Below are 26,034 nucleotides of genomic sequence, written 5' to 3' on the forward strand. Positions count from 1 at the left end.
GGGAAGCCGAAGGCTTGCAGCCCTCGGACTCGCGGGTGTTCGGCTCCGCGGCTCCCCCGGCAACGCGCAAGCGCAGTTCCGACCCGGGCTGCCGACTCCCGCTCATTGTGCTCCGCCTGCGATGTGGCGGTTGCGGTTCCTCGCCGCGGGCAGAGGCTCCTTGAAGGGCAATCCGGTGGTGACCAGGCACGGTGGCCAGAGCCGCGTCGGGAGAGCGGGAGCGGCCGTGGGGTGGTCGGGCCGGGGGGCAAGGGCGGGGGGAAAGAAGGCCGAGGAGGTACGGGTCGTAGTCCGTTCTGGAGGACGCTGATCGGATGCCCCAAACTTCCCGGGACGTATGGCTGAGGTTTGATTGAAGAGGAAAGGGGAGGACGGCCAGGTGCGGGCTGTTGGTTTTAGGGTCGGAATGTGCGAGAGCATGTGCAGGAGGATGCGGTCCGGGCCTCTGCGTGTGTCTCGGAGGAGCCGACTCCGGGAAGCCGGTGGACGCTCCGGGGGTGATGCTCCGGGCTGTGTCGGAGCCCCGTCTGCGGACCTCGCCGAGGCCGGGGCAGCCGCAGCCGCAGCCGCAGCTCCCGCGGGGACCGGGCAGGGGGCCGGAGGGTGGCTTCTAGGAATGAGACTCCCAGCCCCCTCCTCGCCACCCAGCCACACAAATGCACTGCCTCTCGCCCTCCTCTGGCTCTTTGTCACCCACACTGGGCCCCTGAGGGGGGAAGGCCTGAGGTCGGAGGAGGGCTTGGCCTGAGAGGCCTTGACAGTGAGTATCCAGCCCTCTTAGCTTGCCTTTGGAGGAGAAAGAAGACCATCCTTCCCCACTTCTTCCACTCCCCTCCCAGGCAGGGGGGAAAGTTCTGTTGAGACCTGTCAGGGTAACTTAAGGGCAAAGGCCAGAGGGTGGGTAGAAAGCCTGAGATCTGGGAGTGAAGGGTGCTTTCTGCAAGGAGAAGCCAACCTATTTAAGATACAGAAGGGAAGATGTGGCGGATTTGATCCAGATGCTGGGGGAAAGTGTGGGGCTGGGAATGGCTGCATGCTGAGGGATTCCCTTTACAGTGGAGGCCAGCAGAACTATCCTCAGAGAGGAGAGAGAATTGGGAGCAAATAGGGACTAAGAATCTACTGCTTCGGGGTATTGGAGGACTCCCAGGACGTGAATGCTCCCAGCCTCAGTCTGGACTGTCCTGTGATCTCTTTTAACCCAGTTCTCCTCATAACAGGTGTGTAGAAGTTTCTAGCCTAAGTCCTGCTCTGCCAGTCCCTGAAAGGGCTTATCAGAGAAGGAATGGCCGTCAGGCACCTGCCAACCATGGTCCAGGTGAGTGGGGAGTTGCTGCAGGGTTCCCCGCCCACAATTTGCCTTATAAAAGTTTTGAATGTAGAGGTCTGAAAAGGGTGTGCTTGTTTTTTCACCCTGACCAAGAGCTTGTCTCTTAATCCAGTCTCAGTTGGAGGCCTGACCCCGTTGCTCCTATATGTACATGTATAAATAGAGAAATATATATGTGTATATGTTTATATATGTATATATATAACTTTCTTCTCTGGGCTTCTCCTTAACTCTTCTCAGGGCACACCAGCTTCTTGGCTTCTCAGCCAAGAGGTTCCAGGGAAGGCACTAGTTGTGATCAGAGGAGACAAGGTCATATTGTTCAGAATGACTATTCCTGTGTGAACCATGTATGTGTGTTGGGGGTGAGCAGGTGAGCAGCTGAAGACAAGCAGGAGTTGCTAAGCAATAAGTAATAGGTGCTGGGCCATGTTCTCCAAGACGTGCCAGGAAGACAAGAGAGATGTGGAAACAGTCCCTACCTAGCTTCTTGGAGTCCAGTGGGGGGAATCCGAAAGCAAATGAGAACTCACAATAAAGTGGGACGGTGCTTTGCTGGGCCTGCACAGGAGTTGAGGAAGGCTCTGCCCAGAAGGAAATGTGGAGGCTGAGGCCTAGGTAGGATTTGGTCATGGGGTGGGGTGGAGGCAGGGCTGGGCAGATTGAGGGAGATGGGAGAAAATGTCCAGGGCAAAATGAACAGCAAGTATGAAGTCTCAGTGCTAAGGAAGCATATCTTCTCCACAATATGTTTCTTCAAGACAGGAAGTAAGGTCTGATAAAAATTCGGCCCCTAGGACACCCTGAGGAAATGCTTACGTTGTCACAGAATACCGTCCGGCTCTATGCTAACAGTCCCGCACCTCTCAGCTGGCTTCTGGGGACTGCCAGGCTCAGCACTTCCCAGAGAGCCATGGGAGGGGGTTGCCGCAGGTCACCAGCGATGGGATTTGCTGTTACAGGAATCAGTGACCTTCAAGGACGTGGTCGTGCTCTTCACCCGGGACGAGTGGGCACAGCTAAGCCCTACTCAGAGGGCCCTTTACAGGGATGTGATGCTGGAGAACTACAGCAACCTGGTCTCACTGGGTAAGCGGGGGGCCTCCGAAGGCTGATCTTCACATCTGGGGATCCCTTTGGGACCCTTATAAACTCTTAAACTGGTTCCACACAGAAGACTGGGCTGGGAGTGGGCTGATGGAGGATGTTCTCTTCAGGGCTGCTGCATGCCTACCCCTGGTGTCCTGGGGACGTGACCCCTTTGGAGTCTAAGTGCAGATGCTTCGAAGGCGATGAGGTTGAATCCTCTCTCCGTTTCAGCCCTTCAGGGAGAAGGACATGGGAACAGATGGTTGGCGTCAGGCCCCAACCGTCTGTTCTTCCTTCTGGGGACTCGCCTGTCCCCTGGCCTTCCTATCGGGTCACCTTTCCCAGGAAGTCCCGAGGACCAGGTCTCCTCCTTACAATGATTTTATCGCTGGTATGAACAGATGTGGTCCATTTCCCCCTCAAAAACAGGACTCTTAGGACCTCAACCAGAGCTGTTTTCCCAGCTGGGAAAAGGAGAAGAATGGATGCTGGAGGATGCATCGGGAAGCTTCTGTCTTGGTAAGAGCCCTGCGTGTGGGAGGCACCTGGAGGGACCTCATTCACCGCAATATCTGGTTGCCACACTGGTCCCCCTGTGCATGTGGGCTCTCCTCTCCATGAATTTTCTTCTCCCTTCTTTGGTGTAGATTAATAGTCTCCAGTTGGGAAAAGGCCTCCGGTGTAATTCGGGCCTCTCCCACCAGCCCATGTCTCTTTTAGCATCTGACAGTGCAGTCTCTGCTCACGGTTCTCGGTGGTGAGGAACCGTGCCAGCTTACACACAGCAGGGTGTGATGGGCCGGCTAACCATCTGCCTTCTGAGGCAGGCCTTCTGGCTAAACATTGCACACTTCTTCAACTGCCTTCATATTTGTTCATCTGTATGTACATATATTCGGCCAGCATTTAATTATTCTCTGCCTGTTGTCAGCACCACACTCGGCTGGAAGCACCATGAGAATATGGCCAGGTTTATACTTTGCTGGGTTGCTCACTTGGCACCTGCTGGGTGGCAGAGACTTGTAGCCTGAGGATACAGAGAACATGACAGTTTGGTGGTGGTTACTTGTCTCAAGGGGCCCTGTGGGTCCGGTAGCTTAAGAGCAGGAGTAGGGGTGCCCCTCCCCTTGCTCCTGAATATTGTAGGGAGCATATTGCCTTATCCAAGACGTGACGACATTTCCCTTTGGGCTGGCATTTTGTAGGCTGGAAAGTATTTTTTTTAAAACCTTTTGGTACTGATTTTTCACCCAGCAAAACAGGCAGGGATTTATGGACCCAATCTGTTACGGAATTTAAATGTCTTAACTCTAAAACTCAGTTATCCAAAAAAATATCTTCTAACTTACCGCAGTAGCATTCTGAATTTGTATGTTCTATTATACCCAAGCTAAGGCATTTTTAGTATTTCATTCTGTATTATGCAAGCAGTGTTCTAACAAAAGAAGGGGGGGCAATTAAGCAAGAGAAATTCATCCACTGTCCTGCCACTCTAGCATAACATCATCCGTTCTTCCATTACTCATCGTTACCACTAGTTCTTTCTTGCACTTGGGTGGGGGGAATATGAAGATGGAGGAGTTTTATGTCTAGAAGCAGTTTGATAGTCAGGTGTAGGTAATGACATGAAAAACCAGGTGGTCAGGGTTCAGGCCCTCCCAGGTGCCTTTCCCGACCCTCAGGGTCCAGCACCTCGTATTCCCGAGTTGCCTGGACACCCCAAACCTTGAGCCGATTCTTGAGGGATGATAAGTGGTCAGCACTGATCAGGCATGGGAAGAAGTCTTATTTTACACTTCCCAGTGAAGTTTTATAGCTGTTCCTCTCATTATCTATGGAAGATATATTTTTACTTTTGAATAGAACCATCTTCTCTTTTGTTTTTTTTTTAGCCAGAATTGCTGCTATGGAGAAATGGTAGTCATTTCCAAATGCTTATCGCCCTCTTGTCACTCTCTCATTATTACTATTCTTAAAGCACTCATTAGATCATTTTTAGTTTTGGTTTTTTTCTTATTTCTGTTTCACTTCATAATGACTGACTGGGACTTCAAAAACCCATCTAGAACTTCTCCATTGTTGCACCAGCTACCCTTGGTTTAGAACAGACACTTATTTTCAGTGGTAGGAAGAAAAAGTCCTTCTGATAGGTTTCTCTTCTCTGGGCCCTGTGCTAGCGGAGGGAGAAAAGAGTTGGCATTTGAGCCCCTGGGGACCATCACCGTGCTGGGTGTTTTCCCAGGGAATTTAGGCGAATTGCCCCATTTAGTCCTTACAACCTGTGAGGCAAGTCACATCAACCCCACTTACAGAAAACCAAGCCTCAGCATGGTTAACTCATTTGGAAAGATTCAATGTTGCTATTTCCTGGCAAGTCAGGATTGGGGTGAAGCCAGCATTGAAACCCATCTGACCCTCAAACTCATTTTCTCCCCTCCTGCAAAATAGCTTCAGTCACCTAGAAATTGTTTACTCAGGGAACCTACAGATAACCACCTGGTCCCTTAATTTAGGTCGTGTGCTAATGACTTTTTATAGTTCTTCCATATCTATTAATCTGTTGAGGTTTCTTTCTGTTACACTGGTTGTGCATTTTACCAATTAGCTTTAAACTGTTGGTGGTTTTATTTTATTGTTTTTTTGTTTTTTTGTTTTTTGGGGTTTTGTTTGTTTGTTTGAGCCTGAAGTGTATTCGTTTGCAACTGGGCATAGCATTCATCTAAAAATTTAACACTTTATAGTGTGTCTTCTTCCTCATTTCCAGCCTTATCTGCTGTTTCCCACCCCCCCTCTTAAATTTGTTGGGAATTTTTTTCAGAGATCCAGCTCTTATTTACATCTCTTACAGGTTGTAATTTTATTTCTACGCTTGTGGTCATTTCCTTGTTTTACTTTAAAATAAATGTGTTTTGGGGCGCCTGGGTGGCTCAGTTGGTTAAGCAACTGCCTCCGGCTCAGGTCGTGCTCCTGGAGTCCCGGGATCGAGTTCCGCATCGGGCTCCCTGCTCAGCGGGGGGTCTACTTCTCCCTCTGACCCTCCCCCCTCTCATGCTCGCTCTATCTCATTCTCTCTCGCAAATAAATAAATAAAAATTAAAAGAAATAAATAAAATAAATGTGTTTTGATGGCTGTACGTTCTGTATACGAAAGAGGATCCGTGGTATCTTGTGATAGTTATGAAGAGTAGGGCACAGCACCCGTGCCCCACTGTCCGGCGGAAGAAACAAAACTTGGGGCGCGCGTGGAGCCATGTGTGCGGTGCGTCACTGCCCCCCCCGCCCAGCCCGGCCGCTGGCTTGAGTAGTACCCGCAGCCCCACGCTGCTCGTCGTGGTCTTTCCACGTTTCTCTCGGAGCAGTCCTGCTCGGCTCTGCACGCTTTCATGTCTGACCCACGTCGTGTATAGCAGACCCTGTCCACGGGTTGCACTTCTCAAGCCCTCGCTGAGGTGCGTGGCCCTGCACTTCGATATTCGATACCCCCAACGGCGATAGCGCAGGTTTTCCGTTCTGCTGCTGGTGGGCCTGTAGGTTGTTTGCGCACTTTGCTGACCGCATATTCTTATGCACGTTTCCTCGGACACATGGGCCTTCTGTGGGAGTCTTTTTTAGGCGTCTTCATAGGCGTAGAAACACTGGCTTTAAGGGTAGATGCTTCTTCAGCTCTGCTAGGTTTTCCCAGATTACTGATAGTTGATGCAAGTTCTTGTTACTTCACGTTCTTGCCAAAATTGGGAACTGTTAGACTTTTTCCCAGTCCCATTCCTGCGAGACGGTATCTCCCTGTGCTTTTAAATTACATTTCCTTGTTTCCTAGTGAAATTGAACATCTTTTCGTGTGTTGCTAATTTGTGTTCTGTGACTTACATGTTCATATTCTTTGCCCGTTTTTCTATTATAGTTTATGTTTGTCTTACTCATTTGTAAAAAGTCCTATGTATTCAGGAATCCAGTATTTTAGCAGTTAATATGTGTGTCACCCTATAGCTTCTCTTTTCTCTTTACTAACAGAAATTCTTAATGAAGTAAAATGTATCAGTCTTTTGCCTTAATGGTCTTTATCTTCATGCTGTTTGTGTCGTGTTGAAATGGTCCTTTCTACCCTTAGATCCATGAGGGAAGGACTTGGTCTTGCTTGTTCTTCTTTCCTCAGCGCACCAGGTCCCAGTGTGTATTTGTTGAATGGAAGCATGAATTTCTAATAGTACTTAACTTTTGTCTTTTTTTTTTCTATAAAATCTTGTCAGAGGTTTGCTTTTTAATAGACTTTTTTTTTTTTTTGAGTAGCCTAATATGGGGCTTGAACCTGCAACCCCGATATTAAGACCCAAGCTGAGATCAAAAGTCGACGCTTAACTGACTGAGCCACCCAGGTGCCCCTTTAATAGACTTTTTAATGAATATTTGACTCTGCTGATCCTTTCTATTTTACCTTGATCTAGGTCATTGATTTTTTTTTTTTTGCCCTTTATTTCTTACCTCTGACTTTCTTAGAGTTTATTCTGTTTTTCTTATATTTGGTATTAAGTTTTATCACACTAATACATGCCTTTCATGAAACTATAGTGTTTAATACAAAAAAAAACGAGTGGCCCCTTTGTCCCCCATTTTCCCCATTCTCCCCTCTGGAGAGATAGCCACTTTTCTTTTAGCTGATTATTTGATGTGTTTGCTTCCAAATAATGACGTTTTTGCTATCCCTAACCTAAGAGGTCCCTCTGACCTCTTTGCAGTTAATCCCCTCTCCCATCCCTAGCCCAGGCAACCCTGATCTGCCAGGATTTCATAGGATTGGACACGTAGCCTTCTGTGTCTGACTTCTGACACTTAGCACAGTATCTCTGAGACTCCTCCTTGCCGTTTCACGTGTCAGAAACTCTTTGCTGTTGCCGAGTTAGCGCCCTGTCATATGGCAATAGCTTTGTTCAGTCGTCGTTAATGAGCATTTGGTTTTGGCTAAAGCTGCTATGAACATTCCAGTACAAGGTTTCTTCGTGTGGATGTATTTTAGTTCATATGCTCTTTGCAGACATACGGTTTCAGTAAGGTATGTGCCTAGAAGCAGGAATCCCGTGTTGTGTACCAGTTGTGTGTTTAAACTGGGAAACTGTTTTCAGTGGACGCGAGATCCAGGTGCTACTTACTGTACTGGGTAGGACTCCAGCACCATGCTGAGCAGCAGCTGTGTGAGGGGCCATCCCTCCTTGTCCCCTGTCTTAGGGGGAAAGCACTTGATCTTTCACAATTCAGTATGTCAGGTGTAGATTATTTTGTAGATGCCCCTTGTGATGTCAGGTTGAAGAAGCTGACACATCTGATGAGAGTTTTATCATGACTGGATATTGCATTTTTCTCAAATGCTTTTCTGAATCATTATGATGCTGCTATGGTTGATCAATTACATTGATTAGTTTTAAAATATCAAATCAGATTTGCATTCCCGGAAGACCCCAACTTAGTTTTGATTTATTGTTTTCAAAATATTGCTGGATTAAATTGGCTAACATTTTGTTAAGAATTTTTGCATCTGTATTCCTGATAGATTAGTCTGATCTGTTCCTCGCAATATCTTTGTTTTTGGTATCAGAGTAACATTAGCCTCATAAAATGAATTTGGACATTTCCCCTTCCCTATTATTTTTCGGGAAAATCTGTTTAGAATTGGTGTTATTTCTTCGTTAAATGCTTGGTCAACTCAGTGAAGTTTCCTAGGCCAGGAATTTTCCTCATGGGAAGGTATTAAACTGCAAATTCAGTTTCCACAGCTTCTCTTCAGTGGGCCACAAATGTTAGCTGCCTCAGCCTCCCCGAATACTGAGCCCTGTCACTTCAATTCACTGAGCCTCCTGGGCTATTTTGGTCCCTGTGCTGTGACCTGGACACTGTCCTCACGGGCTAAATCCCTAGGCCTTCCCTTGTCTGTTTCTTTTCTTCCAAGGATCTCCATCTTTCCCTGTCATTTGTCCATTGCCTAAAAAGTTGTTTGTTTTTCTCTCTCTCTCTTTTCTTCCCCCCTGGTTTGCTAATTGTTTAACAGCGGGAATTCTCAGAGTTTCAAATCCTGCCATCATTTTTTAATTTCCAAGAACTCTTGTTCCTCTGGATGTTGCTTCATTTGTACGCTGGTATTCACATTTTATAGTTAAAATTTTTTACCTCTAAAGATAAATGATTTTTGAAAACATTTTCTTCTCCCTTCATAAGCTCTGTGTCCTCGAATTTTTCTCTTTGATTATTTTGGTATCTCTTTCCTGTTAGAAGCTTTCCTCCGCTATCTGGTAGTCCCCGATTGTCTACCCAGGTAAACGGTGGGAGGATCAAGGTCCTTTTTGGAAACTCTTCATGGGTGAGCGGGGCTTGAGTCTCTAATACCGCTCTCCTGCCACCAGCTGCCCTGGTGTCTTCAGTCCACAGCACCTTCGATTTACTCCCTCCAAGAGAAAAGGCCTCCAGTCTTCTCCCAAGTTGGGAGAGGGAGTCCCTGAGCTCCTCTGAGTTGGGGAAGGGATGTGGGAGCCTAAAGGCTTTTGTAAACTGACCTTAAACCAGTGCTCCATAATCCACTCCCCACTTCCGCATGTACGTGATGGTGCCAGTTCCTGAAACTCTAGGTGATTTGGAAGTAAATTGAGTTAGTTTCTGATCCCTCCCTAGGGGTGACCTTTTGAGTACATTGTGAAAGGGGCTTGGATCACACCACTTGAATGCCTTGCATGAAACCCTGGAGTTACATAGTTTAAGACCATAGTGTGTTTTTTGTAACGTGGGACAGTGCAGCTAGGGGTATTGCTTCTTAATTCAGCCCACCCTGCAGTGACCTGGAGGCCCCAGGGAGAGCAGATCCTGCCAGCTTAGATCTTCAGTGGGGTCCAGTCTCTCCTGACCTCAGTTCATCTTCAGTGTGGGGAAACTGGGGTGCATTTGACTCCCCTCTTGATTAGATGAGTGTTCTCCTGGAACACTAAACATTCAGAAGACAAATATTCTCTTAAATGTAGATGATGATGTGATTTTATTATTACAATCAAGAAAAGGCTTTAATAGATAAAATTATCCAGCAGCTGCTAGAAAAGAAAGCCAGCAATTGGTTATTTTTGTTGAGCCACAGTATCCTTTTTGAAAGCCATCTGCCGGATTTTTTTCAAGTAAAAATGTTTTGTAGTAATGTGTCAAACTCAACGAATTCCTGCTGTGTAAATATTGTATAACTGGTACCTGTGACAAGAAATAGAATTACCAGCATGTCAGAAACCTGCCATCCCCTCTCTTTCTTTTGTTCTGAAGATAACTACTACCCTAACCATAGGCTTGTTTTGCCTGTTTTTAAAGTTTATATAAATGGAATCATACAGTATCTACTCTTCTGTGCATACAGTATGTTTGAGATTCATCCATGTCTGGCAATAGTTCGATCATTCTCACCGATTTACAATATTTCACTCTGTAAACCTACCAACATTTCTACTTTCTACTGTTGCTAGACACTTGATTCATTCCTAGCTTGGAGCTATTATGAAGTGTACTGCTTTAAACGTGCCTGTACGTCCTTTAGAAAATATAAATGTACATTTCTCTTGGGTATGTAACTAGGAGTGCTATGTTCATGAGAGTGCAAGCTTTAGTTGACACTGCCAAGTAGTTTTCCAAAGTGGTATACCAGCAGTACGTGAGGGTTCCACATTCTCCTATAGACCTAGTATTACCATTTAAATTTTTCTCCCACCACTCTAGAGGGTTTATGGAGTATCTGATTGTATCTTAACTTACGACTGATGAAATTGATCATCTTTACTTTTAATCTCTTTAATATCCTCTTTTTTTTTTTTTGAAGATTTATTTATTGTAAGAGAGAGCACAAGCGGGAGGGGCAGAGGGAGAGGGAGAGAATCTCAAGCAGACTCCGCACTGAGTGCAGGGCCCAACTTGGGGGGCTTGATCTCACAACCCTGAGATCATGACCTGAGCCAACACCAGGAGTCAGACACTTAACCAACTGCGCCACTCAGGCGCCCCTAATATCTTCTTTTGTAAAGTACCTGTAAGTCTTTCCATTATTTTCTATATAGTTGTCTGATCTTTTCTTATTGATTGATAGGATTGCATATTTGGGATTTGAGTTCTCAAGTGTCATGTATATGTATGTGTATTGCAAATGTTTCCCACTCTGAATAATAGTGTCATTTGACAAATAAGTTCTAAATTTTTAAGATAGTCCAGTTAATCAGGGTGTGGGTTTTCATGGTTTTGTTTTGTTTTGTTTTGTCTTTTTGCCCCTTGTGGTTAATGCTTTTTGTGTCCTACATAAGACGTTTAAGGCCATGAAGATCTTTGTTTTCCTGTAGCAGCTTTATTCTTTTTTGTCTTTCGTACTTTGGCCTGAAATCAACATGGAAGATTTATCGTTCATTGTTTTCCATATGGGTATCCAGTTGACCCAGGATGGTTTACTGAAAAGACGGTCTTTCTCCTCACTGTATTGCAGTATCTCCTTTGTCATATGGCGACTACATGTGCATGAGTCTGATTCTGGATTCTGTAATCTCTTGCATTGGTCTGTTGGAATATAGGACTGTTCCTAGACTCTGTTCTGTTTCATTCTTTTTGTCTAATCTTGTGCCAATACAATACTGTTTTAATTATTCTAACATTATAACGAGTCTCACAATTGATGATATAAGTCTTCCAGCTTTATTCTTTTCTTTGCTTTTAGAATTTTTGAATTGACTATTCAGTTTCCACAAAATTGCTGCTGGGATTTTAATAAGAATTGGCCTGAGTCTGGAGCTCAAATGGGGAGAATTGGTAGTGTTCCATTCTGTGAACATGTTATATCCCTATATTTGTTTAGGTTTTCTTTATAATTTCTCTGAAATTTTTTGTCGTTTTACGTGTATGGTTCTTGCACATCTTTCATTATATTTATTTCTGAGTATTTTTTGTTTTTGATACAATTATAAAATCTTCTAAGAGTTTTCTTTTCCAGTTATTTGTTGCTGATATATAGATAGACTATTGGTTTTTATATATTGATCTTATGTCCAGCAACTTTACTAAGTTCCCTTATTAATTCTAATAGATTGTAAATTATTTTGTTGTTTTTTTTTATTTATTTATTTAAGATTTTATTTATTTATTTGAGAGAGAGAATGAGATAGAGCGAGAGCATGAGAGGGGGGAGGGTCAGAGGGAGAAGCAGACTCCCTGCTGAGCAGGGAGCCCGATGCAGGACTCGATCCCAGGACTCCAGGATCATGACCTGAGCCGAAGGCAGTCGCTTAACCAACTGAGCCACCCAGGCGCCCTATTTTGTTGTTTTATATGAATATAATCATATTATCTGAGAATAATGATATTTTTTTTCTTTCTTTACTTGCACCAGTTAAGACTTCTAGTACAACTTTAAATAGAAATTGTAATAACAGGGCGCCTGGCTGACTCAGTCAAAGAGCATGTGACTCTTGATCTCAGGGACATGAGTTCGAGCCCCACTTTGGGTATAGAGATTACTTAAATAAACTTAAAAAAAAAAAAGAAATTGTGATAACAGACATTTTTTTTTTCACTGTAGTCCCAGGGGAATGTTTTCAGTATTTTGCAATTAACTATGATGTTTTGTGTAGATTTTTTGTAGGTACTCTTTATCAGATTAAGGAAGTTATGTTCTACTTCTACTTTACTGAGTTTTTATCATGACTGGGTATTGAATTGGGTCAGATGCCTTTTCAGCATCTATTGAAAGAACGATACCATTTTTCTCTTGTATTTTGTTAATATGGTGAATGACACTGGGTGATTGAAATGTGAAGACAACGTTGAATTTCAACTTATTTGTGATCCATTATCCTTTTTTTTTTTTAAGATTTTATTTATTTACTTGACAGAGAGAGACAGCGAGAGAGGGAACACAAGCAGGGGGAGTGGGAGAGGGAGAAGCAGGCTGCCCGCTGAGCAGGGAGCCCAATGCGGGGCTCCATCCCAGGACCCTGGGACCATGACCTGAGCCAAAGGCATGTGCTTAATGTCTGAGCCACCCAGGTGCCCCTCCATTATCCTTTTTTATATCACTTTTTTATATTCCTTTTGCTGAATATTTTTTTTAGGAATTTTGCATTTGTGTTGATGAGAAAGAATGGTCTGCGATTCTTGTTTTTTAAATTGTCCTCATCAGATCTGGCAGGTTGTGCTAACTTCATAAAACCGATTAGAAACGTTTGTTCTCTTCAGTTCTCTGAAAGAGCTTGTGTAAGATTGGTGTTATTTCTCCTTTAAATGTTTAGACAAATTCACTAATGAAGCCAGCTCTGCCTGGCAATTTCGTTGTGAGAAGTTTCTATGTATTTATTTTTTAAAGATTTATTTATCTGAGAGAGAGAGAGAGAGTGAGCACAAGCTGGGGGAGGGGCAGAGGGAGAGGGAGAGAGAGAATCCTTAAGCAGACTGCCCACTGAGCAAAGAGCCCAATACGGGGCTTGATCCCAGGACCCTGAGATCATGACCTGAGCTGAAATCAAAAGTCAGCCACTTAACCTACTGAGCCACCCCAAGCACCCCTGTGAGAAGGTTTTAAAATGAAATTCAATTTATTTATTAGATGTAGGACCATTCAAATTTTGTTTCTTTTTTTGCACATTTCTAGGAATTTGAGCCTTTTGTCTAAGTGCCCAAACTTATTAGCATAAAGTTTCCTTATTATGTTATTGTTCTTATAAGTCTCTGTGGAATCTGTCCTGATGTCATCTTTATCATTATTGATATTAGTAATTGATATTAGCAATTAGTAATATTAGTAATCATTATTGATAATTAGTCATTAATGATAATTAGTAATTAGTAAGGCATACACATAATTATTGTGTGCCTTCTCTCTTCTTGATTAGTGTTGCTAGAAGTCTATCAGTTTTTATTAAGTTATTAATTTGTTGTCTTTATTATTTCTTTCCTTCTCCTTTGTGTTTCATTTACTATTTTTCTAATTTCTTGAGATGTACATTTCCTTCTACACATGACTATAGCTGCATCAGTTTCATTTCATCTTTTTATTATCATTTAAATTATTTTCTAATTTTTGTTGTGGTTTTTTTTCTTTCCTCTATCAGTTATTTAGAAATGTATTGCTTAATTTAGAAATATCTGTGGATTTTTTAAGTATCTTTTTGGTATTTTGGTGTTCATTTCCAGCTTAATTCCAATGAGTTCAGAGAACATATTCTGAATGCTCTCAGTCTTGTGCAATGCATTCATTTACAGTTCAATATAAGGTCAGTTTGGGTAAATGTTCTGTATGCACTAATAATACGTACTCTGTCATTGTTGGGTATGCTATTTTCAAGTCTATTAATTGAGATTTGTTTATCAGATTGTTGAGATAATCTCCATTCTTTTTTTTTTTTAAGATTTTTATTTATTTATTTGAGAGAGAGAATGGGAGGAGGGTCAGAGGAAGAAGCAGACTCCCCACTGAGCAGGGAACCTGATGTGGGACTCGATCCTGGGACTCCAGGATCATGACCTGAGCTGAAGGCAGTCACTTAACCAACTGAGCCACCCAGGCGCCCAGATCATCTCCATTCTTAATGGTTTGATTTCTGAGTTATTGAGAGTGGTGTGTGAACATACATTACTAGGATTGTTAAGATTTCTCTATTTTTGCTTTTCATTTTCTCAGTTTCTACTTTATACGTTGTGAAGTTATGTGCAAATGTAGATTTGTAATATGTTCCTGGAGAACTGTCCCTTCTGTCAATATGAAATATCTGAAAGTCTATTTTTTCTAATATTGTAAGATTTGTCTGATATATACATCAGCTTTCTTGTGGTTAGTGCTTGCATGATAAATCCTTTTCATTCTTTTCTATATTTCTCTGTCTATGTTTTGGTATTTCTCTTCTAATAAGCATTTAGTTGGATTTTTTTTTTTAAGATTTTATTTATTTATTTATTTATTTATTTGAGAGAGAGAGAAATAGCATGAGAGGGGAGGGTCAGAGGGAGAAGCAGGCTCCCCGCTGAGCTGGGATCCTGATGTGGGACTTGATCCCAGGACTTTGGGATCATGACCTGAGCTGAAAGCAGTCGCTTAACCAACTGAGCCACCCAGGTGCCCTAGTTGGATTTTTTTTTAATCCAGTCTTACAATCTTAGTTTTTTAATAGGATATTTAAACCAGTTACTAATATGTATGGGAGGGGTGCCTGGGTGGCTCAGTCGGTTAAGTGGCTGCCTTCGGCTCAGGTCATGATCCTAGGGTCTTGGAATCGAGCCCCATGTCCGGCTCCCTGCTCAGCAGGGATTCTGCTTCTCCCTCTCCATCTGCCTGCCACTCTGCCTGCTTGTGCTCTCTCTCTCTGTCAAATAAATAAATAAAATCTTTTAAAAAAATAATAATAATATGTATGGGATTGGGTATCTGTTATCTTCACATTTATTTTGTGTTTTACTCACCTGCTTTAAATTATCTTTTGTCTTTCATTTTGCCTTCTCTTGCTTTATTTTCATCCTAATGCTTGTTAATTCTTCTTTAACTATTAGACTTTATTGCTAGTACCTTAAAATATTAACTCCTTTTTCTCCCATCTTTCGTGTTATTTTTTTGTAATTAATTTATTTTTTTTGATGTAGTGTTCCATGATTCATTGTTTGCATATAACACCCAGTGCTCCATTCAGTGCGTGCCCTCTTTAATACCCATCACCAGGCTAACCCATCCCCCACCCCCTCCCTCTAAAACCCTGTTTGTTTCTCAGAGTCCACAGTCTCTCATGGTTCGTCTCCCCCTCCGATTTCCCCCCCTTCATTTTTCCCTTCCTACTATCTTCTTTTTTTTTTTTTTTAACATATAATGTATTATTTGTTTCACAGGTACAGGTCTGTGATTCAATAGTCTTACACAATTCACAGCGCTCACCATAGCACATACCCTCTCCAATGTCTTATCACCCAGCCGTGCCATCCCTCCCACCCCCAACCACTCCAGCAACCCTCAGTTTGTTTCCTGAGATTAAGAATTCCTCCTCTCAGTGAGGTCATATGATACATGTCTTTCTCTGATTGACTTATTTCGCTCAGCATGATACCCTCTAGTTCCATCCACATCGTTGCAAATGGCAAGATTTGGGGGTTTTTTGATAGCTGCGTAATATTCCATTGTATATATATACCACATCTTCTTTATCCATTCATCTCTTTTGTGTTATTTTTGCTATGTATATTTAATTACATATATATTTTCAACCTCTCAAGACATAATTATTGTGTGCAATAATACTTACATGTATTAACATATTTACTTTTCCTATTGCTTTTCATTCCTTCTTACATTTCCATGTTTTCACCTGGGATTTTCTTATGCCTAGACATACTTGTTACCTTTTTTTTTTAAATATGGGTCTGCTGGTGACACAGTCTCTTGTTTTTATTTGTATAGAAACACCCATTTCATATTCATTTTTTAAGGATATTTTCTTTCTATTGAATTCTGTTTGGCAATTGTGTTCTTTCAGCACTTCCTGATGTTTCATTTTTTTCTGGCTTCCATTGATTTTGTTGAAAAGATGGCTGTCAGTCTTATTTTTTTCTTCTTTAAAAGTAATGTATTTGTTTTCCTCTCAAGTAACTGTCAAGATTAAACTTAGGTTTTCAGTAGTTTTGTGTTTAGATGGATTTTCTTTGTATTTATCCTGCTTGGAATCTGTAGTGCTTCTCAAATTCATTTTTCAGCCTTTATATTTTTCAGATAGTATTTTTGTCCCATTTGTTTCCTTCTTCCATTCTAGAACTCGTCACACATATGTTCAGTCTCTTCATCATGTCTTCTATGTTTCTTTTTAATTTTTTTCAGCAAGTTTTACCATAGATGTTTTCTGCTTGTGTATTTTTCCAGTGCACTATTGCTCCCTTCTGCTATGTCCAATATACTATTAAATCTATCTGTTCAGTTCTTAATTTCAATTATTCTTTTCTAGAATTTTCATTTGATTCATTGGTTCCAATCTTCTGTTGAAATTCTCATTCTTATTTGTTTTATTGAACATACTAATCACGGTTATCTCAAAATCCATGTTTGATAACTTTGGTATCTGATACCAGGTTCTGTGGGTCTTTGTGTATTATCTGTTTTTTCTCTTGACTTAATTTCTTAGTACTCCGGTAAATTTTGATTGAATCCCTGATACTGTATTTGAAGAAGTGAAGAGGCTCTGGGTGATGTTATATTCCTCCAGAGAAGATTTACCTTTTCTTCTGGCAGATAGTGAGTGTACAGGAACCACCTTAATCCAACCAGGGACGTGTTAGCTGGAGATTGGGTTGTGGTGTTTATAAAGCTTTGCTTATCTCTTGTTTGCCCTGCTACTAGGTTGTAGCCCTCCAGGAGTGCCTACTGAGAGCTTTACATGTTTACTGTGACCACTACCCCCTTCTTTGGAAGATCCTGATCTCAGTTTTTGGCACCATATTTTCTTAAGATTAGAAAAGTTTGAAATTCTGCTTAGCTTTGGTCTCTTGCCCTGAGAAGTTTTAGAATTTAGCAAATTCTATAAGGAAAAAAACCAGTAAGTATTGGGATTACCTTTCTATATTTCCCTTCTCTCTCAAATATTAGACTATCAGATTGGCCTCGAGTGACATCTGATGCCTTTAGACAGAATTTTTGTTTATCATTTAAGATTTTCCAGTTGTTTTCTGTAGGAATGTCTGCCACAGCCTACTTTACCAGGTCCAGAAGTGAAAGCCAGCCCTTAAGGTGTTAAGATTTGGCAATCCTGGCATTTAACTGACCATTTTTGTTTTGAGCAACATTATTGTGAGCTCACCAGGATTTTAGCTTTAAAATGCACCTATTTAACTGTCTTTTCCAGATAAGTAAAGGAATTAGTTTAGTTTAGTTTGGTTTTGTTGATTATAGCTCTTTGTAGATTTTCTGGAGTGTGTAGGAAAAAAAACTGATGAGGAGGCTTGTTCTTGATAGGATTTTCCAGGCATCTTTGCATCACTGCAAAGTAGTATCTAGCTCTTATCATTTCATTTCTCATAGTACAAAGTCTTAAATAGATTTAACATCAAAGGCAGATATTCACAAATACATAGGAAAAACTAGTATGCAGTCCAGAACTCTGCTTGTTAATACAGACATACCTCATTCTGTTGTGCTGTGCAGATGTGCATTTCTTACAAATCGAAGGTTTGTGGTTATCCCGCGTCAAGCAAATCTATTGGTGCCATTTTTCCCATAGTGTTGGCTCACTTCATGTCTCTGTGTCACATTTTGGTAATTCTTGCGATAAAATTGAAAACCGCTGGAAAGGATTCACTATTCTAGATACCATCAAGAACATTCATGATTTATGGTCACAGGTCAAAAAATCAGTATTAATAGGAGTTTGGAAGTTGATTCCAATGCTCATGGATGACTTGGAGGGGTGCAAGACTTCAGTGGAGGAAGTCACTGCAGATGTGGTAGAAAGAGCAAGAGAACTAGCATTAGAAGTGGAGCCTGAAGATGGGACTGAATTGCTGCAAGCTCATAAGACAACTTGAACGGATGAGGAGTTGCTTCTTAGAGATGAGCAAAGAGAGTGGTTTCTTGGCATGGACTCTACTGCTGAGGATGCTGTGAAGGTTGTTGACATGGCAACACAATATTTAGAATATGACATAAAGTTAGTTGATAAAACTGAGGCAGGGTTTGAGAGATTGACTCCAATTTTGAAAGAAGTTCTACTGTGGGTAAAATGCTATCAACAACACCTCATGCCACAGAGAAATCATTCCTGAAAGAGAAGAGTCCATCGATGCAGCAAACTTCATTGTTGTCTTATTTTAAGAAATTGCCATAGCCACCCCAGCCTTCAGCAACCGTCATTCAGCAGCCATCAACACTGAGGCAGGACCCTCCACTAGCAAAAAGATTTTGCTGAAAGCTCAAATGCTGGTTAGCATTTTTTTAGCAATAAAGTACTTTATAATTATGGTACATAGAGTGTTTTTCTAGACATAAAGCTGTGCTACTTAATAGACTACAGCATAGTGTAAACGTAACTTTTACACGCACTGGGAAACCAAAAAATTTGTTTGATGCCCCCCCCTTTATTGCAAAATTCACTGTATTGTGGCAGTCTGGAGCCAAACCTGCAGCATCTCTGAGGTCTGCCTGTACCATGAAACGAAGTGAGACAATTGTTGAGTAAGGACAGAATTTGTCTGTGGGGAGAGAAGTGATTCTGTCAGATAATGCATGGGACCATGGCTCGTATCCCAGTAGCAGAGTCCCATTTCTAGTGACTAGTATACTGCTTTCCCCAGTCAGGGCCTCACTCTCTAAGATGTACTGCATATATCCAGGCAGATTTGCTGCTTTGTTCCTAGTTTTCCGTCCTCACATACCTCATGGTACATTTTCCTCACATAGATGTTACATTATTCGTATAGGTTTAAAGACTTTACTTCCTCACCAGTAGTAGGAGGTCCTAATTTTATTAGCAGATATGAGTGTTTCACACAACCTTTATAGTGGCCTTTTTATTAGCCATCCGAATGCTAAAATGAGTCTATAAAACATAAAAATGTTGCTTTTAGTAGTTACAGGAATTGAATTGCTTCTCTACCAAGTGTTGACCTCTAGTTTCCCTGGTTTCCTAGGCCCAGGTTATCTAGGTTATTTTAAAGACCATACCACTGGGGCACCTGGGTGGCTCAGTCATTGAGCACCTGCCGTAGGCTCAGGTCGTGATCCCAGAGTCCTGGGATTGAGCCCCGCATTGGGCTTTCTGCTCTGCGGGATGCCTGCTTCTCCCTCTCCCACTCCCCCTGCTTGTGTTCCCTCTCTCGCTGTGTGTCTCTCTCTGTCAAATAAATAAATAAATAATCTTTAAAAAAAAATAAAGACCATACCACTAAAATAGACAAGGTACTTTTTTTTTTTAATCCATTAGCATAGTAGGGTCTGCGTAGGCTTTTTGAGGCTTAGAAACTCAGGTAACTTCTCTGTAATCACAAAGAAAATGAATATTGTACTCAGGATCCCAACCCAGGCCTGTGACTTCTGAACTCAAGCCCCCAAGCTGTCCTGCTTCAAACATCTTACATTAAATCAACCCCTACCTGCCATGTCCTCTGTTCACCTCTCTTCCCCTTTCCTGTCCTATCTTCCCTTCAAGACGCCTTCAAAACTGCAGCCTCTTTGTCAGCATTATAAACAGGCTTATCTTCTTACCCCAAGTAAATAAAACATACGATTATGTTTGATGTCTTTCAGACTGGATGACTATGCCCGTGAGTAAGAACTCTCCTCTCAAGGTGGATATTCCTGACAAAGACTTGGATCAGTGGATGATAAAGGAAGGATTCACTAGAGATAGTCACTGGAAATACGATGGCCTGTTGGAATGGCAGCATGGAGGCCAGGGGGTCCTTGCTCACCAGAAAACCCCCTCTGTGCTCAGCGCCCAGGCCAGGGATGAACCTGGGAAGCACTGCACTGTGAGCTCATCTGTTGTTCAGAGTCAGGGATTTCAATCTACCAAAAAAACCTTCGAGTGTAGTGAGTGTGGAAAAGTCTTCACTAAGAGTTCAACCCTTAATAAACATCAGAAAGTTCATACTGAAAAACTGAATGCAAATCGGAAAACTGTTATTAAAGAGAAACGATATGAATGTAGAGAATGTGGGAAAGCCTTTCACCAGAGTACACACCTCATCCACCACCAAAGAATTCACACTGGCGAGAAACCGTACGAATGTAAGGAATGTGGCAAAGCCTTCTCCGTGAGCTCCTCACTCACTTACCATCAGAAAATTCACACTGGAGAGAAACCTTTTGAATGCAATCTATGTGGGAAAGCTTTTATCCGAAACATACACCTTGCCCACCACCATAGAATACACACTGGAGAGAAACCTTTTAAATGTAACATATGTGACAAAGCCTTTGTGTGCAGGGCACATCTTACCAAACACCAGAATATTCATAGTGGAGAGAAACCCTATAAATGTAATGAATGTGGGAAAGCCTTTAATCAGAGTACAAGTTTTCTTCAGCATCAAAGAATTCACACTGGAGAGAAGCCCTTTGAATGTAACGAATGTGGAAAGGCCTTCAGGGTGAACTCTTCCCTTACTGAGCATCAGAGGATTCATACTGGAGAGAAACCTTATAAGTGTAGTGAATGTGGGAAAGCTTTCAGGGATAATTCATCCTTCGCTCGACATCGGAAAATTCATACTGGAGAGAAACCTTACAGATGTGGTTTGTGTGAGAAAGCGTTCAGGGATCAGTCAGCCCTAGCCCAACATCAGAGAATTCATACTGGGGAAAAACCTTATACATGTAATATGTGTGAGAAAGCCTTCAGTGACCATTCAGCCCTCACTCAACATAAGAGAATCCACACCAGGGAAAAACCTTACAAATGTAAAATCTGCGGGAAAGCCTTTATTCGAAGCACACACCTTACTCAACATCAGAGGATTCACACAGGAGAGAAGCCCTATAAATGTAATAAATGCGGGAAAGCTTTCAACCAGACTGCAAACCTCATTCAGCATCAGAGACATCATGTTGGAGAAAAGTGATAGGATTATAGTTTACATGGCAGAGCTTTGAGACTGAGTATGTTAATTATTGAATGTAAGAGAATCCATTCCAGAGAATAGCCATGAAAGCCTACCCGAAGATGGAATTTTTATTTATGGAGAATCCAGCTTCACGGTATTGTGGGTTTGAGAATTTAAGAATGGCATGCCCTCCTAGTTCAGAACTGCCTCGATTGAATACCAGTAATGTTTAATTAGTCTGAATTATCAAATATCATAACCAAAATGAAGCTTCATTAACAACACAGAAATTAGATTATCAAATTTACATTTTGACTATCAAGAGAAATTATAAAATTGTAAAAGACCAGGTTGAGAAGCAAAGGAACAAAAAAGAAAATGGTCTATAAGCATTTCACTCACTTCTTTTATATAAGAGGGTTTCTACTTTTCAGTGGAACCCTTTGTTCTCACCCACCCACTTTCCCGGTGTAAGGAAAGTGCAGTCACCATGCATTGGTCCCAGAGTTACTTAAATTATTTTTCCCACCTTCTGCTTCAAACCATCTTCTCAGATTTCCCTGACTTGGGTGTCCACTGGCTGCTTACCCATATTCTCCTTCTGGGACAACTCATTTGAATGGTGTGTCTCTCTTGATTTAGCACCTCCTAACTGGTGACATCGTGTCACTTATCATCACCCCATTTGCCCTTGGGGAATGTGGTGATCTGGCCTCATAAACAGTCCATGATTCTGGGATATCACACCCAGACCCAGCATTCAGAACTCGGGAGCCCTGGGAGGCAGAGGTCGATCAAACTTCTTGAGTTCCCCAGTTCCTCTGGGCCTCACCTTGACTCTGACACTGGGATGGTACCTTAAAGTAGGGGCTTAGTTTGTGTAGACATTACCTCCAATTGTTCCTCGCTGTACTTACCCCATACACAGCAGTCAGGGGACTGCTCAGCTTCAGATGTGACAATCCAACCACCTAGCAGTGTTCTAGGCCCCCTCCGCTTCTGTGACTTGCCATTTCCTAACATGCAGCTGACACAAGTTAGAGCCCCAAAGCCACTTCTCAAAGGCCCTGACCCCCTGTCTTGCCCTTGGCTGTCAGTCCTCTGTGTCCACTGCACTAGAGTATATATTCATTACCCCCAGAATATTAACTGCTGCATGCTGGTCTCTGACCTTCTGTCCAATTTTCTGAAGGTCTAGACTGTGTTCACAGGACAAACAGCTTGGAATTTATGCTTTGGCATTTGGAAGTGGGCATTTCCTCTCCTCCATCTGGGTATTCTACTATTTAGAGACTGTCCCATTCTGACAGTGGTGAGCTATCTGTAGAGTAATTCCATGGGTGAAGAAGTTGAGAGCATCATGACATTCTCTGGCAGGGCATTGTCCATGCCCAAAAGTTTTAGCGATACTCTATTCCTGCAGGTACAGTTCCTTCTCCATCTTTGGTTCCTCACTACTCAGTAGAAATCACAGAGATAAAATAACGTGTGCCTCCACACACACAGCCGCTGGTAGCGCTGTCCCCTTCCCCACCACAAAGGATGGGGAGCCCACACTGCAAACTGGAACACACCACATCATGAAGACAGAAGAGCAAGTCAACAGTTGTTCTGGGAGATGGAGTGGCAAGTTCTTAGTCCGTGGAGGTGCAGAAGAGGATAGTCTGTATCCTGGTGGAATCAGTAGACTCCAGGTTGAACACAGACTTGGAAGCTTCCAGCCGCTCTAAAGCCTAAGTTCTCTAAATTCAGCTTCCATTGAATAAAGGCCGCCAGTGTGGGCAGGCATCTCCTGTGGGGGGATCAGCAGCTCATACTTTCTCCCCTGCTAAGCTGCAGGTGAAGCAGTATTTCAAGGGGTGACTTGGAGCTCTTTGTACGCTGGGCCCACACGTGTTCATCTGCAGCCTCACAGGGCTGGAGACCCCAGATCCCACAAGAAACCCAAAACCTTGCTTGCTGCTACAGATCCCTGCCTTCAGTACTAGCCATAGGGCCTGCCTGGTCCTAAACCTTGAATCCTTGTGGAACACTGCTCAGCTGAGTTCATTGTTCATTTTGTTTGTATTTAATGAGAGCTGATGCCACGGGTCCTGTGCCTGCAGTTGAGCCAGGGCCGAGACCGGCTGCCCTCTGAAAGCCTCCTCCATCCCGGGGACAGCTCCAGCATCTGTTCCTGCACCACAGTCCGTGCAGCCTGGGTTTGCTCCCTGCCCTATCAGCGCACCCATGACTACGCCATCGCAGGATAATGATTGAGCCAGTCTCCCTACCCCCTTGCCGGGACTAGAGAGAGAGAGGAGCCAGAGAAGCAGACCTAGACCCCACCTCCCACATCTGACACAGAGCTCCCCTGGCCTACTGTGGAATCGCCCAGTAGGCAAACCCAGTGGAAGGGCCAATTCCGCTCTGCCTGGGGGAAGGGTTTGAGAAGAGGATTAGCACTGTAAACTTTGTTAAAAATCATCATTGTCTGTGGGCTCCCATGAATACCCCTGAAACTGCCAGCTCTTGGGGGGAAAATAATTGCTCCAGTTTCCCCTTTCACATTCCTCCAATGCTCTCTTGTCAGGTCGCCCCATCTCCAGGTGATACTCTGGGCACCTGGCTTCTCCCTCGCCGACTGAGCTTGCCTCACTGCCAGCAGTGTCTGCCCAAGACGTTGCCTTCCTCCACATTCTGGGATATCACACCCAGACCCAGCATTCAGAACTCGGGAGCTCTGGGAGGCAGAGGTCGATCAAACTTCTTGAGTTCCCCAGTTCCTCTGGGCCTCCACATTCAGCAACAGCTTTTAGAATGGCACCTTGACCCTCAGCGGACTAGGGCTTCCCAGTTTCAGTGCCTGAGCCTCAGAGTCTTGGAACAAAACAGCCCTAAATTGCATGCATCTTTGGTTGAGAAAACAACTTAATTCCCTTGAACATGAATTTAGTCTAAGTGCATAGCCTCCAGCCATCCTCTTCCCTCTGCACTTTGCCCTCCCCTCCCTTTAACTGGATTAGCCAGCAAGGCAATGTGGACACAGGAAACACTCCCACCCTACTCTAGCCTGCAGTTGGGAGAGGTCCCAGCTTCTAGCCCCACCTCAACTCCTGCTAAATATATTTTTGGTAGTATTTTTACCTTTAGTATTTTTATACCAGTTTGTGAAGGGAAAAAGAAAATACAAGGTTTGATTGTTTCCCATCACTCATGAACTTCTCAGTTGTGCTAATGACCATTCTCTGCCAGTGCCAGGATTTGGTTGCTTGGGCATGTTCTTCATCCTGTGTATTACCCTGTCTGCCACTCATCACTGTTCTTAAAAACTGCTGCCATAGAATGATCCATCAGTGTGTCTTTCTGAAAATAAATGAGAAAAGTACACAGTGCTCTAAGAGGTACAAACTGCATTTGTGTTACCTGGTTATCTCTTAAGACATGGCCAAAAGTAATGCTTCCGGGTGTTTTTATCTTTATATGGCCAGTCTGGTCCTAGCTGCCCACAATGAGCACCCAAACCCACCTGGCCCCAGAAACCATAGTTGAGGCTGTGGAATAGAAACAGTTGTGTCCCCAGTTGCTGGGGACAGCAGCTAGTATGTGAGGACATCCTTCAGACCAGGTACTGTGGTAAGCACTCTGCACATAATAACTCATTTAATCCTCACAATTATGTGAGACTGTCCCATCCCCACTTGAAAGTTGAACAGAGAGGTTTAAAAGTATTTTGGAAGTTGCACAGCTGGTAACATGCATGATTTGAGGATGTGACCCAGTCATTATAGCTCTAGGGCACACATGCCTCCCTGCTGCACTCACCCCCCTCCTTCATGGACACATTCTAGGTCACCCTGGAAAGGCCGCTTGGCTCCAGACATTGGAGTGGGGCTGATGTGGCTATTGATGGGTGGAGGGCTATTGTAGCAAGTCCCCAGCCTTGCAACTATCTTCCAAGCATGGTTTTCCATACCCACTTCCTTCATGAAAAGACCTTTCCTCGGCCCTGGGTTGGCAAGGTGGAAAGGGTTCAGGTGCTCCTCTAGCCTGAGAGTACAAGAACCATAGGTTCACAACTATCAGCCCTGGGATATCTCGTGGGCACAGCCTGATAACCATGGCGGGTCCAGAATACAGGCCAAATGAGAGTAATTACTAGGAGTGCCCTTCTGGAGGTATTCCAAAAGCAGAAAGCCAAAGCTAGTAGCTAGAGAAACAGCAATAACCATTAATCGTTTCTGCCAAGCATAGTACATACACAGATGGTATGCATACATCTAGGTACTGCTTTCATGGAACTTAAATATGGAAGACAGGTATTGCAAAATGAAACAAATAACTAGCAAAATAATTGTAGTTTGTGGGATGCATGTTTACACAGATGGGGTACCACGAAAGAGAGTGTGAGAGACCCAGCTGTAGATTGCGTGGTTGCATCAGACTTCTCTAGAATTAACAACAGACACAAAGCTGTTGAGTTCAGTGAGACAGGGAAAGAGGTTTGGATGCACAAGGCAGGATCTAGCAGGGGCTAGTTAAGTGCCATTAAAAAGGTGTGGGTGGGGCCCAGAGTGAGGACTTGCGTTAGCAAGATGAGGTTCCACAGGAAGAGGCAGGACCACAGCCCAATCAGCCACTGCAGTGAGCTTGGCACAAGTGATTGCCAGGTGTCAGGTTTTGTGCTTTAAACTTCTAAGCTTCAAGTTGCTATTGATGAATAAATTTTGCCAGAGCATAAATATTGGGAAATTTTCCAATTAGTTTGTTCTTTCCCAATTAATTTTCCTTGCAGTGAATAAGAAATCCCCAAATTGGAAGAACTTAAATACGGGAACTTAAAAATCACGTAAGTTTCAATTGCTAATTTATTTCAGCAATATACTTCAACCAAGGTACAGCATTGCTCACTGTTACCTAATGTTATCATTTCTAGTCATTGTGATGGTGGGGAAATGGGGTTATAAATATTTACAGGCAAGGATACACCAGATTCCCCTTGGTGCATTGCCTCAGGCTCCTCACCAATCTTTCTGGTCCCCTCTGGACCACCTCCCACTCCAGCCAGCAGTGACTTTGTCCACCCC

The 26,034-nt window shown here is 43.1% G+C and overlaps 1 protein-coding gene across 2 annotated transcripts; it reads left to right on the forward strand.

Annotated features, from left to right (window-relative positions):
* On the forward strand, positions 1-24,747 carry ZNF454 (zinc finger protein 454). 2 transcript variants are annotated; one of them, XM_045890327.3, is made up of 5 exons: positions 1-186; positions 1,221-1,318; positions 2,293-2,419; positions 2,849-2,938; positions 19,671-24,747. In XM_045890327.3, exons 2-5 carry the CDS (start codon positions 1,286-1,288, stop codon positions 20,984-20,986), a joined length of 1,566 nt encoding a protein of 521 aa, XP_045746283.1. In that variant the 5' UTR covers positions 1-186; positions 1,221-1,285; the 3' UTR covers positions 20,987-24,747. The 2 variants fall into 2 exon arrangements, with proteins under 2 accessions (XP_045746283.1, XP_064451817.1); XM_064595747.1 differs by lacking the exon at positions 1-186 and adding an exon at positions 230-379.
* The last annotated feature ends 1,287 nt before the right edge of the window (positions 24,748-26,034 follow it).

This window comes from Mirounga angustirostris, unplaced genomic scaffold (assembly GCF_029215605.1).
Source record: "Mirounga angustirostris isolate CCGP_5_RB_7025 unplaced genomic scaffold, mMirAng1.0.hap1 SCAF_7, whole genome shotgun sequence".
NCBI lineage: Eukaryota > Metazoa > Chordata > Mammalia > Carnivora > Phocidae > Mirounga > Mirounga angustirostris.

Coding starts and splice junctions, on each gene's coding strand:
- ZNF454 (XM_045890327.3), top strand. CDS start 1,286: ATGGCCGTCAGGCACCTGCCAACCATGGTCCAG. Junction 1,319..2,292: donor ACCTGCCAACCATGGTCCAG/GTGAGTGGGGAG, acceptor TTGCTGTTACAG/GAATCAGTGACCTTCAAGGA. Junction 2,939..19,670: donor ATCGGGAAGCTTCTGTCTTG/GTAAGAGCCCTG, acceptor GATGTCTTTCAG/ACTGGATGACTATGCCCGTG.